Source organism: Trichomycterus rosablanca, chromosome 1, assembly GCF_030014385.1.
Source record: "Trichomycterus rosablanca isolate fTriRos1 chromosome 1, fTriRos1.hap1, whole genome shotgun sequence".
NCBI classification, from domain to species: domain Eukaryota; kingdom Metazoa; phylum Chordata; class Actinopteri; order Siluriformes; family Trichomycteridae; genus Trichomycterus; species Trichomycterus rosablanca.
In genome coordinates, this window is record NC_085988.1 from 38676878 (window position 1) to 38698778 (window position 21901).

At 37.9% G+C, this 21901-nt stretch overlaps 2 protein-coding genes across 3 annotated transcripts; both read left to right on the forward strand.

The window, feature by feature from the left end:
* The first annotated feature begins 515 nt into the window (after positions 1-515).
* Positions 516-4377, forward strand: pim3 (Pim-3 proto-oncogene, serine/threonine kinase). Its single transcript, XM_063002586.1, has 7 exons — positions 516-568; positions 695-794; positions 936-1045; positions 1196-1246; positions 1336-1699; positions 3143-3319; positions 3400-4377. Exons 2-7 carry the CDS (start codon positions 707-709, stop codon positions 3585-3587), a joined length of 978 nt encoding a protein of 325 aa, XP_062858656.1. The 5' UTR covers positions 516-568; positions 695-706; the 3' UTR covers positions 3588-4377.
* Positions 4378-5410: 1033 nt separating this feature from the next.
* On the forward strand, positions 5411-18020 carry brd1b (bromodomain containing 1b). 2 transcript variants are annotated; one of them, XM_062992681.1, is made up of 12 exons: positions 5411-5706; positions 7511-8887; positions 9050-9206; positions 9368-9499; positions 10141-10269; positions 10488-10800; positions 10905-11159; positions 11288-11746; positions 11964-12087; positions 13141-13271; positions 14074-14228; positions 15841-18020. In XM_062992681.1, the coding sequence occupies exons 2-12, from the start codon at positions 7533-7535 to the stop codon at positions 15853-15855; spliced, it is 3225 nt and encodes a 1074-aa protein (XP_062848751.1). In that variant the 5' UTR covers positions 5411-5706; positions 7511-7532; the 3' UTR covers positions 15856-18020. The 2 variants fall into 2 exon arrangements, with proteins under 2 accessions (XP_062848751.1, XP_062848757.1); XM_062992687.1 differs by lacking the exon at positions 5411-5706 and adding an exon at positions 7403-7415.
* The last annotated feature ends 3881 nt before the right edge of the window (positions 18021-21901 follow it).

Consider the following 21901-nt stretch of genomic DNA (forward strand, 5'->3'; position numbering starts at 1 on the left):
TATGGTAAACCATTCGTAACTCAAGGGCCTACTGTATTTGTGATATATTTGATTTTGTCTACTATAAACTCCTAATGTACAGAATTTGCAAGTGTTTTTTAATTATGACATCTGAGCAAAATGCTAATAACTGTATTTTGCAGACAGTGTGAAGTGGCTTTGCCTTTTCACTTCATTTTGGATGGAACGTCCCAATATTTCCACGAATTATATTTTCAGTTGATATCCAGTTGATATTTAACCCTGTAATATTATTTCTTTACTGTATAGTAATGTTGTTAATTAAGTTATTTAGTAGTGTATTTAGTGTATTTAAAAACACTGCGTTAAATCGAACGGTTTGGTCGGTACTGTGTTGAGTGTGGAGTGAGTGGCGGAGGGATATGTGCACTGTGCTCTGTTTTGTGGGATGATGTCCTTCCCCCCTCACACACATACACACGCCTACGTTGGAGTTCCAGTGTAGTGCAGCGTTCACACAGACACAGTTCAGTCGGGCTCATTACTATGGCTGTGTTAGGACCCTTGTTGTGACTGCAGCTAATTGTCGAGGTTTCAGGCCAAAAAGGTGCTGAAACCTCCTTTTTTTAAACTTTTGATATTTAGTTTATATAAAGTGTAAAGGTGCAACACAGATACAGCTGATTTCACACTATTTTCTTTAACATAAGGATTTTTCGGGATTTATTTACAGACGTGTTTGAAGATGCTGCTTTCCAAATTTGGGTCTTTTTCTCACATTTGCGGCACGACTAACATTGACCATTTACCAGTGAAGATTCAGCTCCAATCAGGTAGTTTTCTGGTTTAAATACACAATCCAAACATTATTGTATTATGTAATTTTAATACGGTATTACGGAAACGTAGCTAGTTTCCTAGCTCGTGTATCTTTCTTTCTTGAGTCAACATTAAGTGAGCTTGTTTTCCTACAGCTAAAGTGGAAAAGGAGGCGTTTGATAAAGTGTACCATGTGGGCTCGGTGCTGGGAAGCGGTGGATTCGGGACTGTATACGCCGGTTATCGCATTTCAGACAGTTTGCCGGTAAGTAAGCGGCTTTGCTTCGCTTTGTTTTGCTGGCGGCGGCAGCAGCAGCAGCAGCAGCACATGGCTGCGACACAGCGGCACCGACACAACGTGGCCGGTGTTTGTGGGTGTGCATATCATCTAATCACTATTGTGTTTCTACTTCAGGTCGCTATTAAACATGTAGCCAAAGAGAGAGTCACAGAATGGGGAACAGTCGTAAGTATTCTATTACTGCTATACACATTTGAAGAATTTGATCGACATTAAAACATAACTTTAATTAAATATTGCGTCTTTTTTTCCAGAGCGGTTCACTTGTTCCGCTGGAGATTCTCCTCATGAAGAAGATGGGAAATACATTTCAGGGTGTTATTAAACTGTTCGATTGGTACGAAAGACCTGATGGCTGGTTGATCGTTATGGAGCGACCTGAGATGGTTAAGGATTTGTTTGACTACATAACTGAGAAGGGCGCTCTGGATGAGGACACGGCCCGTGGATTTTTTCGTCAGGTACTGGAGGCAGTTCGACACTGCTATAGCTGTGGTGTAGTTCACAGGGATATTAAAGACGAAAACCTTCTGGTGGATTTACGAACTGGCGATCTGAAGCTCATCGATTTCGGCTCCGGGGCGATTCTCAAGGACACTGTGTACACCGAATTTGATGGTGAGTCCTTGACTTTGACCCCGTCTCAAACTATACTGGCCTTACTGTTAAATCTTTAGTAGTATTTCAATGATACACTTGCTTTTTATGGACTCATGAACCGGCTTATTAAAAATGGAAAGATCTATGATGCTTTTAAGTGTGTATATAATATATGCGTCTGTAACATAAACATATTTTATTGACCAAATCGCGATAATTTATGGTTTCTCCTAAGATGGTGATATTAAATGTTATTTGAAAACATATGTTTGTGAAATAAATAACAAGTAAATAATTTAAAGTGTGGCATTTAAAAAGAAATGTTGTTGCGTAGCAGTGTTGTGAAATCTGAGCTGAGACATCACGTGATGATTGTTGTTGTTTTGTATCCAAGCCGCGTTGCCTTTCAGAGACCTCAGACGGCGCCTATATTTTACATTTATACTTCATTATTAATGTTTTTTTCGGGGGATTGAGGTGATTTATGCATTTGTATAATGGCTTCTAGTTTGTGTTTATATTTTAGCTGAAAACACATTCCTAGATGATTGTGGGTGGGAGTTGCACTGCTGAAACCTTGCTTCTACGTAGTTATTACTGTAGTGTTAAACAAACGCAGTTCAATCAAGTTATGCTAATGATTATGTAAATACGCGTTTAGGAAAGATAATATAATAATTGTTCTTTAAATTGATCGATTAATTCGTTTTTAGACCATTTAGCATTTTGTAAACAGACATCACGTCTTGCACGGTAAAACTGGTTATGCTATAATATAAATAGTCAAGCCTTAGGGTTTATTTCCATTGCCATTAAAAATCAAATCATAACATTAAGTATGGGTGATTGATTTATATATATATATATATATATATATATATATATATATATATATATATATATATATATATATATAGAGCATTTTGGTTTAAAGGTGGCAGAAATGTTACTGATAGTCTGATGTTCAGAAACATTCACAATCCAGATCTAGTGCACCTTTTATTCACAAAGTATGATCATGTTTAGTTGGAGTTTCATATAAAATCAAATCTCTCTTCTGCCATGCCATATTTATTCCACACATCTTCCTGTTTTCCCTTTCATCTTGATTATTAATTTATATGAACAGCACTGTGGTGACTGTTTAAAGCAAAGTTTAAATTTTATCTTAACAGTATAAAAAGTAGAATCAAGTCTCTTGATAGACACATTTATTTTAGTAGTGCTCTATCTAATGTTCTAACCCAGCTCTAATATCTACTATAACAATATTTCCAGTCAGCATTAATCTCTTTATCATTATTTAAAGTCACAATCTAATTTACTTCTTTACTAAATCATCTAACTGCTTCAAGTTCACATTTTCTATACATTTGTGGTCATGACATTTGTTCATATTTTAAGAGTATTACCACTTTTGAATAAAGAAATGAAAACAATGTTTTCCTATTTGATTTCCAGGCACGAGAGTCTACAGCCCTCCAGAATGGATTCGCTTCCACAGGTACCATGGACGCTCTGCAACGGTGTGGTCACTTGGTGTTCTGCTATATGATATGGTGTGTGGAGACATACCATTTGAACATGACGAGGAGATTTTGAAAGGCCATCTTTTTTTCAGAAGGAAAATCTCTCCTGGTAGGTAGAGCATTTTGCCAACCACAAAATTAATATGTAATATTGTTTATCTTGACTGTTTCTTACTTTGTCTTCTACAGAATGTCAAAATCTCATCAAATGGTGTCTCTGCTTGAGGCCATCAGAAAGACCCTCATTGGAACAAATATTTGAGCATCAGTGGATGCATACAGAGAAAGATCCAACACCACAAAATAAGGACATCACTCTTCATGTAATCGGCACTGGTTCATCGGCTAGCACAAGTTCAAGCAATGAGAGCCTTTGACCGCAACATACATATACAGACTGTTCATTAATGATTTATTTATTTTTCAGTACTTTTTTATTTTAAAGAAGTGTTTTTCATGAAAGTTGCACAAGTTGTGATGCTAGCAACCCTATGACCATATTCCTTGCTCTTATAGAGCTTATGTTCATTTACTTTTTAAGCTGATCAGTGCCTTTCCCCCAGAAAGCTGCTTTTTTTTAAGATCTGACTGTCGCCCCCTTGTGGTGTACTGTGTCCTGTCTTTTCCTAGCTGGACGTAAAAAACCTTTTAACTCCTGCTACTCGTGCCACATTCCATTCCTACTTCAGCTTTATATGATTCTTTGGTTGGTAGATACCTGGATGGCATGCACAGCCAATGCAATATTCATGTATTCTAAGTTTCTGAATACAAGTATTTGTATCGTATTTATGTATAGTTTCTTCCTTGTTTGTAATGTATTCATACATAGGAGGCATTTCACATTCTATGACTATTTATTTATTTATTTATTAATTTTATACAATTAGCAAAAAGGAAATAATTAATATACTTGTTCTTAATATTGTCTTATTTAATAGTTCAGTTTTTAAATTTATAGACAAAGTTTGGCTAATACTGATACACACCGGTGGGACTAAAGTATTTGAGTCCATTATAATGTGACTTGATTCTAGGAGATGTCATTTATTCTTCATGCTACATGAAAGATGCATTCTAGTTTTTACTGTGACTGTCACATTTGATCCTTTTGTATTTATGAAACAAGGTTTTTTTTATAACAATAAATTTTGTTGCTGACATTTATTCAATGTTCCAAATTTGTATTTTAAGAATTCAGTGTATTTTAAGAATTAAACACATATGCTATAGGGTGACACCCTTTCTAATTATTGAATTCGTGTGTTTAGCCACAACAATTGCAAACAGGTGTAATAAATCACTTATGTACAGGAAATGACACGCTCCCAACTTCCAAGCAATGTATACAAAGACAGGAAGAAAAGCTTAGTTTAAAGAAACTACAGAGACCTGACCTCAGTCCCACTAAACAGTGTTGGAATGAACTGGAACATCAGTTAAGGCTTTCTTGACTAACAGTGTGCAGCCATACAAATGATTTTTTGACAATGTTTTTGCACAAACTCTCACAGACATACTTTAAAGTCCTGTGAGGGTTCTTCAAAAAGTTTTTGCATTTTTTTAAAACTATTTATTAAGAATTTCAAACACAAATTACATTACTTTTCTGCATAGTCACCTACCGATGCATCGCACCAACTTTTAATGCCATCAGCAAAAAATGTTTTTGGTTGCGTGTAACCACTGATGCACCACTGCTTTCACTTCATCATCACATGAAAATCTTCTTCCCCTTAAAGCTTCTTTGAGCGGTCTAAAAAAATGGAAATCAGATGCCGTTAAATCCGGACTATAAGCTCTCTCAGTCTCTCAGACACGACCAGTTACTACTCCTCCCACCCTCACCGTTTCCAACCAAAATATAAAAGTGCAGAAACTTTTTGAAGATCCCTGATATATAGAGAAAGAGAGAGATTCACTAGGCAATTTTGGTAGCTTTGATTAACCTGACTGCATGTATTTGGTATGTTAGGGGAAACCCATGAGGACAGGCAGAACATGCAAACTTCACACAACACCCGGACCAATAATGTATTATTCAGTAGGGTTCCTTTACCGGTGTATCTCAACATTTGACTCTGTGGCTCCATGTACACGGTAGACGTAGGTTGGTGTTACGTCACGCATGGGCGGAGACTTACAGCGCCGCATTGTTGTTAGGTGCAGTATAGGGTAGCTAGCTTGTTAGCACCTAGCTACGACTGAATCTAAATACTCAAGAACCCGGCTGCACCGAAACACACGAATGCTTATTTTACACCAAGGTTTAATGCGTCTCAGAGTGCTTGGCGCTGATTTTGAACAGTTGTCACGGACACCGCATTGTATCGTTCAGATACAATTAAAATCGAACGACAGTCGGATGCTAAGGCAGTTAGCTGAGCGTTGAGCGTGTGGAATTAGCCTTAGCCGCTGCTATCATACAGCCAGACCCTTAGCTGCAAGCTAACACACTCTGGTGTTGCTCAGAAGGCTTGCTTTCTCAAGGCGACGGTAAGGAATATAAATACTAATAGCACTTGTAACAGTTTAGGGTGTGATAGTTGGATGTGTCCAACCAGGATGTAACATCGATGAGGGTTAAAGTTCCTCTTTTCAACGTGTTTGTTTTGTCTGACGCCATCTTTGGCTGACTCTGAACGCGGATTAGCATGGTAAAGCTATTCAGGATCAAGCTGCAATGTTTTTATGGTTGTCCTTGACTAGTTCGTGAAATCGAGTCAACTAATGTTTGTTTATCATGGTAGGTCTGTGTTCAGTACGTGTAAGAGGTGGCTTGCATTTAAAACATTCAGCTAAATAGTTAAGTACCCCGGTGGTAGTAGTAATTCATCGCTTTAGCAACCAAAACAGTCTGTCCGACCACTGCTTGAAATAAAGTTGCTGGGGTAACCGTCTGTTTATACTACAGTAATAGTCAACACAGTGAATATGCACATGGATGGATGTTATGTATTATAGTTGCACTGTTTATCCTAAAAGAAATGCTACTGGAAGTTATGCTGGTGGTATATTTTTTAACAAGGAAAGAAGTAGAAGGATATGTAGCACCGCAGCAGGGCCAGTTTGGGGTTTTACCCTCAAAAAAAGTTGTGCGTCTATTTGGGGAAACTCCGCCCCCCTACAGGCTCGAAGTTTGATCCCTGGAGCGCCGAGTGTGAAGCCGAGCTTTTACAACCTGTAGCGCCAATGAATGGAATGTACTTGTAGTAAAACTCCTAAAAGAGGTTACACGCGAGTGCTGTTACATTTGCAGTATTATTGTTGTTGCCAATTACTCTAACGTCTTAAAATTGAATAAAATATTTAGTGACTGTAATAAGTATTGTGAAAGTTCATGAAGATGATCAGTAATGTTAATTCTACAGCTGCAGGGAGATGAGCAATGATTTAGGCAGACTTAACTTACTTGGACTAATTGCAGACAGGGAGATTTACATTACATTTACATTTTCAGCATTTAGCAGACGCTTTTATCCAAAGCGACTTACAATTATGACTGAACACAATTTTAAGAGCCTTGCTCAGGGGCCCAACAGTGGCAACTTGGCGGTGGTGTGGCTTGAGCCAGCAACCTTTTGATTACTAGTCCAGTACCTTAACCACTGAGCTATCACTGCCCTACAGTGATCATGCATTAATTGCAAACTCACATACACTGTGCTTTATATAACCAAACCGCACAGTTGCAGATGTCGGTTTGCATTGAAACGTCCCTTTAGACTTGAGGTGTTTTGTACTTCACCCATGGTTGGAAATGTGATGTCATAGTCTGGCTGTTGGGTGATCTAGGGCGACTGTAGCCTAGCCCAGGTTGTCACTGTTGGGCCCTTGAGCAAGGCTCTTAACCCTCAATTGCTTGGACAGTATACTGTCACAGTACTGTAAGTTTCTTTGGATAAAAGCGTCTGCCAAGTGCCGAAAATGTAAATGCGATCAATTCAATTGAGACCTGGTGACTGTGAAGGCTACAGTGAAGCGTTTTGCCCCTGTGCATGGAGTGTTCTTTCGAAGATCACTTCTTTCAGAATAAAAGTTTTGTATGTCAGAATAAATTTTTATTAATTTGCAGTGACCCTTCACTCAAAGAGGCTAAGTACAGTCAAATCAAGTCACTAAAATGCCCCACACATCTGCGTTGTCTTTTTTAAAAGTTTCCTCTTAATACGTCACACATCTATGAATGAAAGAGTAGATTAATTGTAAGTTTGTAGTAAAAACACAAACAACTAGGTTTACTTAATGTTTATATACTCTTTTCATTTATGTTAAGATGACTTTCTGTCTTCACACACAGTGTCACTTCTCAGCGAGTTAAAATGAAAAAGAAAGGACGGAATCAACGTGTTTCCACCACACAAAGGCCTCCATCGCCCATCAAGCCCTCAAGAAACCGTGAGACTCTGACCTATGCTGAGGCCCAACGCATAGTAGAATTGGAAGTGGATGGACGTATTCACCGAATCAGCATCTATGACAAGCTTGATGTAATTGACAGTGACGATCCTTTAGCTCAGGAGATCAGCGAATGTGAAAGCAACAAGGAGAACACAGAGAAACCCCAACAGGTTTTGGTGCGTTCAGTGCGGCTCAAAATTAATCAGCAGAAGAAGAGTGCTTCACAGACACCAGAAAAAGGTTCTCCAGCTCAAAGCAAATTACTAGAGCCAAAAGTCAAAATGGTTGATTATAGTCTTCCTGCTGTGCCACGAAGACCTCCCACTTATTACACTTACCTAGAAAAGATGCCAGAAGAGCTTGATGAAGAGGTGGAATATGATATGGATGAGGAAGATTATGCATGGCTGGAGCTTATCAATGAAAAGAGAAAGAGTGATGGTAACAGCCAGGTGTCCCAAAATGTTTTTGAGTTTTTAATGGACCGCTTTGAGAAAGAGTCCTTTTTTGAGAACCAGATTGAGGGGACGCCACAGTCCCTTATTGACGAGGATGCAGTGTGCTGCATCTGCATGGATGGCGAGTGCCAGAACAGTAATGCTATTCTGTTTTGTGACATGTGCAACATAGCAGTGCATCAGGAGTGTTATGGGGTACCCCACATACCAGAGGGCCAGTGGCTGTGCCGTCATTGTTTACAATCACCATCGCAGTCTGCAGATTGTATTTTTTGCCCTAATAAAGGCGGAGCACTCAAGAGGACAGATGATGATCGCTGGGGCCATGTAGTATGTGCCATTTGGGTTCCTGAGGTTGGCTTTAACAACACAGTTTTTATTGAGCCCATCGATGGCGTTTCTAACATTCCACCTGCTCGTTGGAAACTTACATGCTACCTTTGTAAAGAGAAAGGAGTTGGAGCCTGCATTCAGTGCAGCAAAGCCAATTGTTACACTGCCTTCCATGTAAGCTGTGCTCAAAAAGCCGCTCTGTACATGAAGATGGAGCCAGTCAAAGAGGCAACAGCCACAGGAGCCACTACATTTTCTGTGAAGAAGACGGCCTATTGCTGTTCACATACTCCCAATGGTTGTGTCAGGAGGCCTCTTACAGTTTATGACGAAGATCATTCCAAAAATGGTCTTTTTCAAAAGGACATGCAGAAAAATGGGGGTGTAAGAATGAAGGGATGTCAGAGGAAAAAGAACAAAAAAGTAGATGAACAATTGGTTCCAATGGTTCCAACTGTGTCTTCACCTAGTATAACACAAACAAGGTAAGCCTTTTTGACTCTAAATATATTTTTGAGAGCATGTTTACAAATGCTGTACCTAAGACCATTTTTGTTGCGTTTGATTGTGGCCAGTGGTAGTCTGCTAATAATTTAGTGTAGAATGTGACCTTGAGTTTAATATGTCTGAAATGTTTACACTTCTAGCTTTGAGACTATTCTCAACCAGGTCTCGGTGCAGAAGAAAAAGCAGGTTGTTGAGAGTGTTCTCAGCTACTGGATGCTCAAGAGGCAGTCAAGAAATGGTGTACCTCTTATAAGACGTCTACAGACTTCCATTCAGACTGAGAGAGTACCACAGCTGGTTAGTATACTAATTATCAGTAAGCTAAGAAAGTTCAAATGCTGAAATGTTAAGTGGCTGCTTAGTTAGTAAGTGACTTTTGGGTTGTTAAGGGCTTTATTCAGGAGGTTCCGAAAATGATTTGTTCAGGCAGATTATTAATATGCATTCTGTAACTACAGGAGCGAAATGAGGAGGAGTGCCAGGAGCTGAAGGAGCAGCTGAAGGACTTGCACCGTTTACGTCATGACTTGGAGCGGGCACGCTTGCTTTTGGAGCTTATTCGCAAAAGAGAAAAGCTTAAAAGAGAGCAGGTCAGAACCACTAGTTTTACACCTGAATGTAACACAAAGTTGTTTGGGTAAAGATGGGACATACCATTTGTGTTTAAATGAACCCATTTTAATGAATTTAGGGCACAAACAAAATGAATAGAGTATCACTATATTTTATGTTTGATAGAAGTATTAACATTTTCCACCTGGTATGTGACATTAGATAAGACACATTAGATCAGACAGAAATATACTTTATTAATCCCAGAGAAAATTAATGAGAAGAGGAGCATTTATTCCCCCTTTGTATATATCTACCAGTGTCTGTTTTTATTACCAGCATATTTTGATAAACGTGCTGGAATTTTGTATCTCCAATTGGAATTGGAGATACAAAATTGTCTATGACTGTGTTGGATATAACCTTGTGAACTGATGAATCTTGTGTAATGAGTAACTACCGTTCCTGTCATGAATGTAACCAAAGTGTAAAACATAACGTTAAAATCCTAATAAACAAACAAACAATCGAGAACACCACACTAGTGTTCTGCAAACCTTACAGAATATTCTCACAGTTCTTAATCTCGTTACTATGACAGTTCTAGCTTGTTTCCATTTGCTAGTTAGTTTTATTCAGTTACTTTGACATTTTAGTCCTTATGTTTTGTTGTTTACAGATTAAGCTTCAGCAGTCAGTGCTGGAGATGCAGCTCGCTCCATTTACCATCATGCTGCAAGCTATTCTAGACCAGCTTCAGGATAAAGACCAAGCCAGGATATTCACTCAGCCTGTCAGCATTAAGGAGGTAATGCTGAACCTATCTGCAATTTAGAGTCTCTCATTATGTTGCTCTTTGATAGCTGAAGAACTGTTGGACCACAACAGGGCAAAAGTATAAATACAGACTGTATATCCATGTGTCAGGAGGCACATATTAAGAACCATTCTATTCTACATGTTATTATTCTGTTGTTTTACATGGTCTTTTTTCTTACATGTCTCTGAAATATCACTGTCCGTAAGGTTCCAGATTATCTGGATCACATTAAGCAACCAATGGACTTCTCTACAATGAGAAAACGCATTGATGCACATGAATACACGAGCTTTGATGAGTTTGAGGAGGACTTTAACCTTATTATCAAAAACTGCATGACGTACAATGTCAAGGATACCTACTTCCATCGCGCTGCTGTGCGGCTACAAGACCACGGAGGAGCTATCATCAGGAAGGCACGGCGCGATTTGGATCGGATAGGCTTTGATTTCACTAGTGGGATGCATCTCCCTGAGCCACCTAATATAGAGCCTTCTTCATTGCTGACATGGGAAGAAGGTATTAAATTCGAACTGTTTAAGAATGATAGTTTTTTTTTTTTAGAAAAGACTAATGAACAGTAAATGTATATGTGACTTAAAATTTTGTGTTGTTTGTTACAGTGGACCGACTGCTAAATCCTGCTAATCAGGTGAACATGTCTTTAGAGGAGCAGCTCAATGCACTACTGGAAATGCTTGATTTGACTACTGCTATGAAGTCAAGCCCATCACGGAGCAAGCGCCTTAAGTTGCTAAAGAAGGCCATCAGTGACGTGCGACTTGAAATGAGCCAGACAACCTTGTGTCCGGTTCCAGAACAGACCCAAGCCCAGGAAAATTTACCACTCCTTGTTCAAGACTGTCTGGAGGACGAAGGTGCACATTTTTTAATTACTCTGCATCACTATTGATTTTGAAAACCTTGCATAGTTAAAATGCAGTATTTTCTAAGTGAACATTTTATTTTAAAGTGTATTCATATTTATTAATCGCTCATTTTACAGTTGACCAGATGTTACCTCCTAAACTGGAGCCTTCAATTTCCATTCCGCCTGTCACAAATTCGGAAAACACCTCTGAGCCCCCTGCACTAAAACCTGTGGACCTTGACCCTGAGAAATCCCCAAGAAAGATGCTCTCTACCTCACTTTTAAACAGACTTTCTCCTGAACCGCAGACAGCTCAAAACAGCATTGTGGTAGCTACATCGGTGTTAACAGAACCAGCAGGCACAAATAACAGAAGGACTACCATGCTCTTCAGGAGGTCTAAGAGCGTGAGCCCGCAAAAGCCACTAAAGGCTGGAGAAGCTTCGCTTAATTGCCCTCAGCTTGGCACCAAGACATTCCTGTCAGTGGTCATTCCACGCCTGGAGACGCTGCTCCAGCACAGAAAGAGAGCTCACAGTGGAGAGAGTGAAAATGAAGATGAGGAGGAATGTCCTCTCAAGCGTTTTGGCACTGGTAAATAAAATAGACACTCATTAAAAATAGACACATTTTTAAATGTGATTGGGTCTTTGGTATTACTGAATTGCTATAACAGATAGCACACTTTGATTTTAGTTGGGTTGGGTTTATATATATATATATATATATATATACTGTATATATATACTGTATATATATACTGTACATAAAATTGATGTCTTTTTAAATGTGTTGCATTTGTTTTTTTCAGAATTCTCTAATAGCTGCTTTATACTGGAACAGCAGAAACAGCTAAGCGGCAGAGGACCTCGCCGTCGATGTGCTTCTGAATCCAGTATCTCCTCAAGTGGAAGCTCAAGTGTTCTGGGGACAAGGTACATACAACAAGAAAAACCTTTTCTCCTTGCACATTCATCATCAATGTCTCACCATTTATTGATACAGTTAAAAAATACATTAGTGTAGAGCTGTATCATTAGATGGTTATCTAAATCATTTCTTTTGTCTACCTCTCATTTGTTTTTTATTTTCTTTTTAATTGTATTTAAAGTGTATTGCCTTGATGTAGTAGGCAAAGGTGATTCCATAAGGATTAGTGTAGTAATAAAGTCTAAGTAAAGATCACAGATTAATTACCTAACACTTAGTAATCCATTAACATACTGAGCAAATGCTTTAAAAAGGTAATGAGTAAGAGAAGACCACCTGACATGGCTTTAAATGTGTGGTTTCATATTGCAATGCAGTTATTGCAAATTGCCTAATCCATAATCTGGTAGCATAAAAACAATCTCCGTCTCAATAAGCTCAATTAAGTGGTTTGCTTTTGGCTTAGGGGGGTAGAAGAAATGAGGTGAAAGAAAATGTAGAAGAAAACTGGCTTCCGTTAATCTCCCAAAAATATTAATAAGAATATATAATGAACTGCACTTTTAATATTCCCAAACTTGTTTCATTTAACTTTAATCCTTTCTTAAACGCATATGTATGAGTTGAGGTGAAATATGCTTTTTTTATGTATAAAGCATATACATTTTGCATTTAGGGTTAAGGTTTTTATGCAGAATGTGACTGAATTGTTGCTGAAAGTAAAAGCAATCAGCTTAGTACAACTAGCCCCAAGTGACTTAAAATGTACACTTTTTGACTTAAACAGTCAAATACAATGATACTTAATGATTCCACCAAATTGCACAGTTTGCTTTCATAGCACATAGTGAACTTCACCACCCAATGAAGATGATTTCCATCTGCCAATTTCCTTATAGATATTTGATCTGTGACATTTATCTAGTGGCCTCGGCTTATATGCAGATGAAAGTCACCTATATGTGAAGATGTCACCGGTGATATTGCTAACATAATGCGACTGCTTTTTTGTTTCTGTAAATGCTAATTCTGACCAGCTTTCCTGTTGACATACTTAGTGTCATCAGTGATCCGAAGAGTGGGAAAGGAAAGCAGGCAATGACACGGCGAAACACGACAGACGACAGAAATGAACTGATTGCGTGCTTGGAAACAGGGAACATTTCCAAAGCAAGCAAGTTGGCTGCTGGTGAGTTGCCTGCACTGGGTAATTGTCAGCAACAGTGTTTGTCTGTTGGATAAATGTCCATGTATGCTGTAAAGCTGCCAGGTCAACTTTAAGAAGCTTGTTGCCCCATCCTTAAACAGTTTTTAAATGTTTTGTTTACCTGCTTACAAAGCGAATGTACAATTCCACTAAAATCTACTTTTTTTTGTTTTATGAACCACTACCTTTAAGTAAGGTCCTATGGACTGTCACTTGCTTTTAAAAGGGATATGTGTTTTAAAGTTGATGCTGATAAAGTTTATACAGTTTCTTCTTCAACAGTCTTAGGTAATTTGTTTTGCAGAAATTCATAGAACTGCCTTTCTTTGGGGTGGGACTGGATAAAGCTGTATGTTTAAAAATGACATTTTCCTCATGTTTGTTGGTGAATTCTTTATAACATAGCATTATTCCTACTTCTGTAGAGCTTAGCAGTATTATATGGTTGCCATCTAATACTACCACCTAAACTCTGGAACCCTTTAATGTAGTCTGGGCAAAACTTGGTGAATATCCCTAATATCCTGCCTTGGTATGTGCTTGGTATGTTAGACTTAGTTCTTTCTGTCATCTTATCCATCTGTCTACTGTCCATCCTGTAACTTGTTGTCAAAATCACACGGGTATCTTGCTTTAGCAAAAATCAGTGGTGGTATTACAGTCTAAAGTGAGAATGTGGGGGTGTGTGAGTGTGTTGATCGGTGTGCCTTTCCATCCACAAGCCATGGCACAAGCTGTTTCTTTCAGAACAAAGGCATTTGTTGCTTTTCACTGCTCCTACTAGATCATAGACCAGCAGAAGCCCTAAATGGCCTACCATCACAAAGGCGAGCTCATCACCACTCCTCCACAGGACGTGTGCAGGGTCGACGTGCTGATGCAGTACAAGTCAGGGGAGAAACTCTTCCTCGTCCACTACTTCGACAACAAGCACAGCTGGTGAGACTATTTATAATGACTGAGTTGTATATGAAATTATGATTTTAGGGCAGTTTCACTGCCGTTTAAGAGGTGTTAACTTGCATTAAGTTAGGACTCTTGATCTTTATGTTACACCTCCACACAATTAGCATGATGACCGCTGAGTTCACGCAAATTTTATGTGTGACCTACCCTGCTGTAGTTCTCAGATCCTTTTTCTACAGCACTAATTGTTCGCCCCATGTCCCTTTTTGTTGTCACTTCATTCGGGACACCTATCTATTACATTAATTTATTAATTACTCTATAAGCTACACCCACAACACTCAAACTGTGTGTGTATACATTTGGTGACTGCAGCTCATCTGTTGCTTTGCACACTTTATCACCATTCTGTTCCCTCTTTAACAATTTAAAGGACCCTCACTTACCAGATGGTGTTTGGGTGGTGCAGCAGTTTAAGCTCTGCAATGACTGACTTGGTAACAACACAGTAGTGTGTGTTCTCATTTAAGTGTATCAGATGCTGCAGTGTTTTTGATGTAATCAGCACAATTTAGGTGAAAAGTTGAATAAAAAAACATACATTTCTTAATGTTTGGTATGTTCCCTCTTTTGTTGTAATGACAGCATGCAATTGACATGGATTTCAAAATATCTAATTATACTTGATAAGCTTTCACAATATTCCAAAGAGCATCTAGTGTTGTTATTGACTTAGGTCAAGTTCATGGCAGTCAACACTTATTAGTAGTTTTTGCAAAGCTTGAGGTTTAACATTTGTTAATGGAAGACACTGTATTAAATTTATGAATTTTTGGCACCTTGGTAAATAAGTAGCCTTTTAATGATTAATTTCACACTGAAACCTGTAAAGGAATTACATTTTTTTTTTTTTTTTTTTTAATCCCTCAAGAAATTATGATGATAATTTTAACTAAATCATGTGTGCCATAGTCATTGGCACCCCTAGGAATTCCATTAAGCCGAATATAACTGAAGAATTTCTTCAAGTAATATTTGCCTTTTTAAAGCTTTTTCAAGCAGTAACCTATGACGTCCTGTTTCACTAGGGTATAAGGTGACGTGGGTAAATTTTTAGTCATTCTTCAACATGGGAGGTCAATTGAATAAAGGAAAACCTTTTTAAGTTGAGGATTGTTTTAAAAAAGCAACTCGCCTGAAAATGCCTACTGTACAGCCTCTACATCGACTTACTCAAAGAAAACAAAGTTCATATTTATTTTTAAAGAATACAATACTAATGTTACACCGTAGGAAGAGTCCAAAAATCAATCTTTTGTTTTGGCAAGGTCTCTACCACCAAAAATGTGCAGTCATGAAGGAGAAATTACAAACGTCTTGAGTTCTTTTTCTGCCTAATCTTTATAATGATATTTTTGTTTATTGATGTTTGAGGGTATGTGTTTATGCATAACTCTCTTTAAGATCTTATTAAAGTCTGAATTTCTTTCATAAAAATGCTAATATATAAGTACTGACCCGTCACCTCCTTGCTGCTGTAACAGCGAGGTGTTAAGGTGCCAATGATACTTGTGCTAAAACATTGTTTGTTATATATTACATTGTTTGTGTGTGTGTACACTAATACACTTTTTCTCTTTTGTAGGCAATGGCTTCCTAAGACCAAAGTGGTACCTTTTGGTACAAAGCAAAGTAGATAAAATCAAAATGTTGGAGGGATTCACTTGCAAAGCAAAGCAGTGCAAAGCGCCTTTATCCGTGCCATGAACCACTTGGGCTTGATCCAGGAATTTTGAGATGTGGACTGAACATTCAAGGGATCTTCAGGGTTTTACAATCTATGTGCATTTCCAGCTGTCCGCCAAGGGAAGGAAGATCTTCTCCAAGGATGACCGTGAGATCTTTATTGATATTGCAGCACTGCTGTAAACCCTCACTGACATCACAGCACTTCAAGTCACTCCAGTTATCACCCCACAATTTATAAGCCACGGAACTAGACTTGTCTGCCAATGCAACATTGTAAGTTATCCAACACTAATTTATTATTCCTTGGTTGGTACCGCACATTACCTCGTGGAAGATTTCCACTCCAAGGTGAATTCACAACCTGATCCCACTGGTGCTATATTGCAGGCACAGCCTCAAGATTTCCCCTCTAAAGACGTAAAAGAGGCTGTTGCACTTACTGTATGAAACTAAATTCCTTTTTAACAGTTAAGTTATTGAAGTTACAAATACAGGTGTCTTCTACTCGGCATTAATGTTGTCCACTTTTTTATAAAAAGAAATATTCTTACAATTTTTTGCTGTTTGTACATATTTATATAAAGCTAAAATGAAATGATATTCTAACTGTATATGTAATACAGAATTAAACAGTTTTTGGACGGAGGGACAAAAGTAGCGATGAAAACCAGAAGTGCATCACTAATGCTAAACCAAAAATGCTGCCCATTTTTTAATTTCTTTTTGTGTGAAACATGAAGGGTGTGTTTCTTTGTGTAGTTACAAATGATGCAAAATTAGTTGAGAGATTTTCCAACTAGTTGGGAGTTGTCACTGTATTGTTGGGACCTGCATTATAGAGTTGTGTAAATGTGCCTGTGTAAATGACTTTGTATTAGAACAAAAAGAGTATGCAAAACTTTATAGTCAAGAGTGTGTTCAAACAGTGGTGAAAAGTTGTAGTTTTTCATTTTTGTTTTAAGTGTGTTTATTTTCTTTCTGGTTTTTTTCTGGGTTTTTTTTGGGTTTTTTCTCAAGTATAAGCATCTTTTGTGACAGTTGAGTTGAACTTTTTCCCCCTTTCTATAAAGAGATTTGGGTAGCAAAAGAAAATCTTATGATCTCCTTATTTGAATGAATGTACTGTACTTTAAATGAGTGACATTCTTCTGTATGCATTTCTTTGGGAGAATCACATCATAATAGAGAATGCTGGCAAGCTCCAGTATTGTTCCAGTATTTTTTAAGTACACTGAAAATAAAACGCACACCAAGAGAGGAAAAGCAAGAGCAAAGGCCTTTTATTGTTTAGCACTATAGGTTTTGCATGAGCATGTTGTGTTCTAAGCACAAAAAGATCAATAATAACCTATCAGAATAGACAGTAGATGGAGCTCTGCAATTTGGAGAGGACTTGGTCAGTGGAAAAATGCAATATATACACCATTGCTTTCCATACGTGTCAAAATGAAAAGCAAAACCTCTATTACATTGTCATCACATCGCATGTCCTCTTTACTGAAAATACACAAGGATTTGCATTTGAAAAACAAAATGCTGAATTTCTGTCAGATTTGTATACAATCAACTGTGAAGTAAAATCAAGGCACAGCTTTATTGCTTTCCACCATGCGGTGCTAAATCATGGCAACATGAAAACTCAAAGATCCATTGCATTGATTAAAAGGGACTCCATCTCCGAACAGAAAAATAATAAAGCATGTAGTTTTGCATTTAAAAGAATGAAATCCTTAGACTGAAATGCAAGTAAAAATTCAGATTGGACGATGATTACTTTTTATTGTGGCACAAATACAGCACTACTTGGAGTGAAATACAATGTGCTGCATTTTGTTTTGGCACATTGAAAGCATGACAGTTAAATACAGTGCAGCAGCGTGTTTATTGCATTTTAAGCTGATTTACATAGAATTCTGACACATTTAGCATTTTATTGTTTTAAATGCAAACCTACATGTTTTTTTTCCTATTCAAAGGTCGAGCGACGTTAAATCAATGAAATGTATCTTTTACTTTTCATTTTGACTTTCATGTGTCAGTCCGGTTTAAATAGTCTTGCTGCATTGCATTGACACATTCAGCTTGTTTTTTTTCATAGATCAGCGATGAGAACAGTGTAATAAATGTTTTTCTTTTTGTTTTATAAGGTATTATGCATGTTACAATGGAAAAGCAATGCCATGTGTGTATCGCAGTTTACATTTTTTGTACTGTAGTGATTGCATTTCAATTAGACAGTAATTCCACTTCATACTGGAATAGCTGGTAGTTTCTATATTAACACACAAAACCCTGATGCACACATTTAGCAGCTTGTTTATTAGCTACACTTATTTAGTAACTCCATTTACGATATGTGTTATTTTTGTACTTTTGGTATGACGTATTTAAATGGACTAAATGATGACTACAAACACCTGCACAGTTGAGTTTATTGTCGTTGATTACCAGATTACAGGTTATATCAGCTTTTTGATGAGGCAATTTGAGTTCTGAAAATTATGGAATTGCAGGTACATCATCACAAAGTAATGTACTGTAAAAGTATTTCACTCACAGCTTACTTTATGTAGCAAGGTATCAGTCTCATGTTATGACCGTGTTCTGTATGTTCAACGGCAACAGCAAGAAGAAATGGTTACAGGTTGATGCTCATTTATTTAGTTATTGTGTACTTTAGTGGATAGCATTAAAAGTGCTGCTGATTTCTCTGTGCTCGTCTGAGAAGGACTGACACGCTGTAAACCTATGCAGTAGCCTGGACATATAAAGCCCTGCAATGGATTAGTGCCTTGTTCAAAGTATTCCTGCCATGGGGAGCAAGGAAACTGGTCAGTGTACCTAATTATTATAATATCAATATATGATTCATGACCCCTAAGTCAGGGGAATGTAGGAGCTACAGCAGAACTGAGTTTTTAAGGCTACCAGAACCTGTGGGAAATTAGGTTATAGTCTGATTTTTTTTTAGGACGAAGATATTGACTGCTCTAAAATTAAACAGTACAGTACCTTTAGCACCTTCATATAGCAGACTTTTAGAAGTTATGGCTTTAATATAATGCTTAAATAAGTGATGTCATTTTACATGGCTCAGTTCTTGTTTAGAGAAGCACAACAAGGGTCCTGAGGACCAGGGTTTATCTTTGCCTCTGTTTACTGTCTGAAGATTTTTATGCTTTGTATGCTTTCAATTGCCTTTGTTTTGATTGGCTGAATGTGCAACTTGCACAGCAATTAACTGGCACCCTGTACATAGTGTAATCCAAGTTGATTCTGACCCACCGCGACACTGACCTGGATAATTAGTAAATTAAAATGTCGGAATGGACTTGTTCGGATTACAAACTGCTTGGTGCTTCCTGCTACGTTACCAGCAGGTGGAGTTATACACTGATAACTAGAAATTCAATAAATTTTACTACCTTTGGGAATGTGTACGATTGTAGAGCTGTACAAATGACTTATAATGAGCATATTAACAAACCTACACTCTTATTAGGGTTAATTTCATCACATTAAGGGTTGTGAACCTAGAGCCTTTGGTTTGTAACCCACCTATCAAGCACTCTCTAAAAGATATACAAATCTTTGTATGTCCTAAACAAACTTACAGAACTTAACCTTGGCTGTCCAGCCTAATTTTGTGCATTTTCCACCTAAAGGACATACCTAGTTTTTAAGGCTTTTTAATCAAAAAGTTTATAAGATAAGACAAAATTTATAGTTTAATGCTATACAAAACCCCTTATCACTTATCAGCAAAGAAAAAATAGCTAAATGCCATGATGATATTTTACCATGCTCGATGATTTAAAAAAAAAACCCAAAATTTAGGCAGGTTTTACCATTAAAAAAAAAAAAAAAAGTTTCATTGAGTAAGTAATGCAGGTCTGCAATGCCATTACCAACACTTTATTCCTGTGGCAAATGTTTACAATTACCATACCAAATTTTAGCTTCTAACTAATTCATTCTGGAGTTAATGAAGTTGGAGTAAAACGAGTTCATGTTGGTCTCCAAATGTCTCCAAAGCTTTCTAACCCAAAAGAAATAGATTATACTGCAGACAAAATGTGTAAGATGAATTATTTGTACTTTATAGTGTCATTATGTAATACATTTGTGCATTTTCGGCTCTAAAGCTCTGTCAGACTCTGTCCATACACATGAAATCTACCCCTCCCCCATGTCTTCACATCAGTCTGTGAAAAAGCATCACGAGTCCAGAACGACTCTTTTTAAAAGAATTATTCATTGGAATCGAATCAGGAAGTTGTGCTCTTATCTATGGTAAAGATTCATTCATTTTGCTCACTCTGTTTCATTACGGTGTCATGCGTAAACGAGTCCATGGAATAAAGCACATGTGTTTCAGTGAATCACTCGTGGTCCAGGCCTTGAAAGAGCTTCCAAATTCAGTTTCTGGGCGGAATTTCAGTTGTTCCTCCAATCCAAAGCAAAATATGCTATTCTTTTTTTGCATTTCTCCAATGTACATTATTTAGATGAGCTGGCAATGAAAAACTCTCTTCATTGGTTGTAAATGTATAAGTAACAGTTTAGTTAACAAATTACCAGTTTCAGCTTTTTACCGTGAAATCTGAGAGAATATTTGATACGTCTGAGGCGGTTTTTCCTTAGTGAGATGGACAAACAGTAAAATATGCATATTTATATTCTGAAAATATTTTGGAAAAATTAAAGACCATGGCCACCATGAAGGAAAACATTTACAAAAAAGTGGATTATATCCTAATGAAACAACACACGGATATAAGTTAGGTCTAACTTTGAAGAAGGGAAGTTCAGGTAAGCAGCGGTTATGATTTATGCTGCTGTGTGGTTGATCTGGGTAGCGGTGCTGTTGTTTACCGTGCACTTTCTTTTTGCAATGATAGCAAAGCATTATCAAATATTGTGATTTTTCGGGATTTATTTTGACGCACATTTATTTGAAGTAAAACGGACAGCATAAATGTGTATTGTATATTACACATATATATACAGTGTATCACAAAAGTGAGTACACCCCTCACATTTCTGCAGATATTTAAGTATATCTTTTCATGGGACAACACTGACAAAATGACACTTTGACACAATGAAAAGTAGTCTGTGTGCAGCTTATATAACAGTGTAAATTTATTCTTCCCTCAAAATAACTCAATATACAGCCATTAATGTCTAAACCACCGGCAACAAAAGTGAGTACACCCCTAAGAGACTACACCCCTAAATGTCCAAATTGAGCACTGCTTGTCATTTTCCCTCCAAAATGTTATGTGATTTGTTAGTGTTACTAGGTCTCAGGTGTGCATAGGGAGCAGGTGTGTTCAATTTAGTAGTACAGCTCTCACACTCTCTCATACTGGTCACTGAAAGTTCCAACATGGCACCTCATGGCAAAGAACTCTCTGAGGATCTTAAAAGATGAATTGTTGCGCTACATGAAGATGGCCAAGGCTACAAGAAGATTGCCAACACCCTGAAACTGAGCTGCAGCACAGTTGCCAAGATCATCCAGCGTTTTAAAAGAGCAGGGTCCACTCAGAACAGACCTCGCGTTGGTCGTCCAAAGAAGCTGAGTGCACGTGCTCAGCGTCACATCCAACTGCTGTCTTTGAAAGATAGGCGCAGGAGTGCTGTCAGCATTGCTGCAGAGATTGAAAAGGTGGGGGGTCAGCCTGTCAGTGCTCAGACCATACGCCGCACACTACATCAAATTGGTCTGCATGGCTGACACCCCAGAAGGAAGCCTCTTCTGAAGTCTCTACACAAGAAAGCCCGCAAACAGTTTGCTGAAGACATGTCAACAAAGGACATGGATTACTGGAACCATGTCCTATGGTCTGATGAGACCAAGATTAATTTGTTTGGTTCAGATGGTCTCAAGCATGTGTGGCGGCAATCAGGTGAGGAGTACAAAGATAAGTGTGTCATGCCTACAGTCAAGC

Excerpts from the sequence above, each read along its gene's own strand:
- pim3 (XM_063002586.1), top strand. The coding sequence starts at position 707 with ATGCTGCTTTCCAAATTTGGGTCTTTTTCTCACATTTGCGGCACGACT. Across the intron at positions 1,046-1,195 it reads GCATTTCAGACAGTTTGCCG|GTCGCTATTAAACATGTAGC; the intron begins GTAAGTAAGCGG and ends TTTCTACTTCAG. Across the intron at positions 3,320-3,399 it reads CAGAAGGAAAATCTCTCCTG|AATGTCAAAATCTCATCAAA; the intron begins GTAGGTAGAGCA and ends TGTCTTCTACAG.
- brd1b (XM_062992681.1), top strand. The coding sequence starts at position 7,533 with ATGAAAAAGAAAGGACGGAATCAACGTGTTTCCACCACACAAAGGCCT. Across the intron at positions 10,270-10,487 it reads AGCCTGTCAGCATTAAGGAG|GTTCCAGATTATCTGGATCA; the intron begins GTAATGCTGAAC and ends ACTGTCCGTAAG. Across the intron at positions 11,747-11,963 it reads TCTCAAGCGTTTTGGCACTG|AATTCTCTAATAGCTGCTTT; the intron begins GTAAATAAAATA and ends TGTTTTTTTCAG.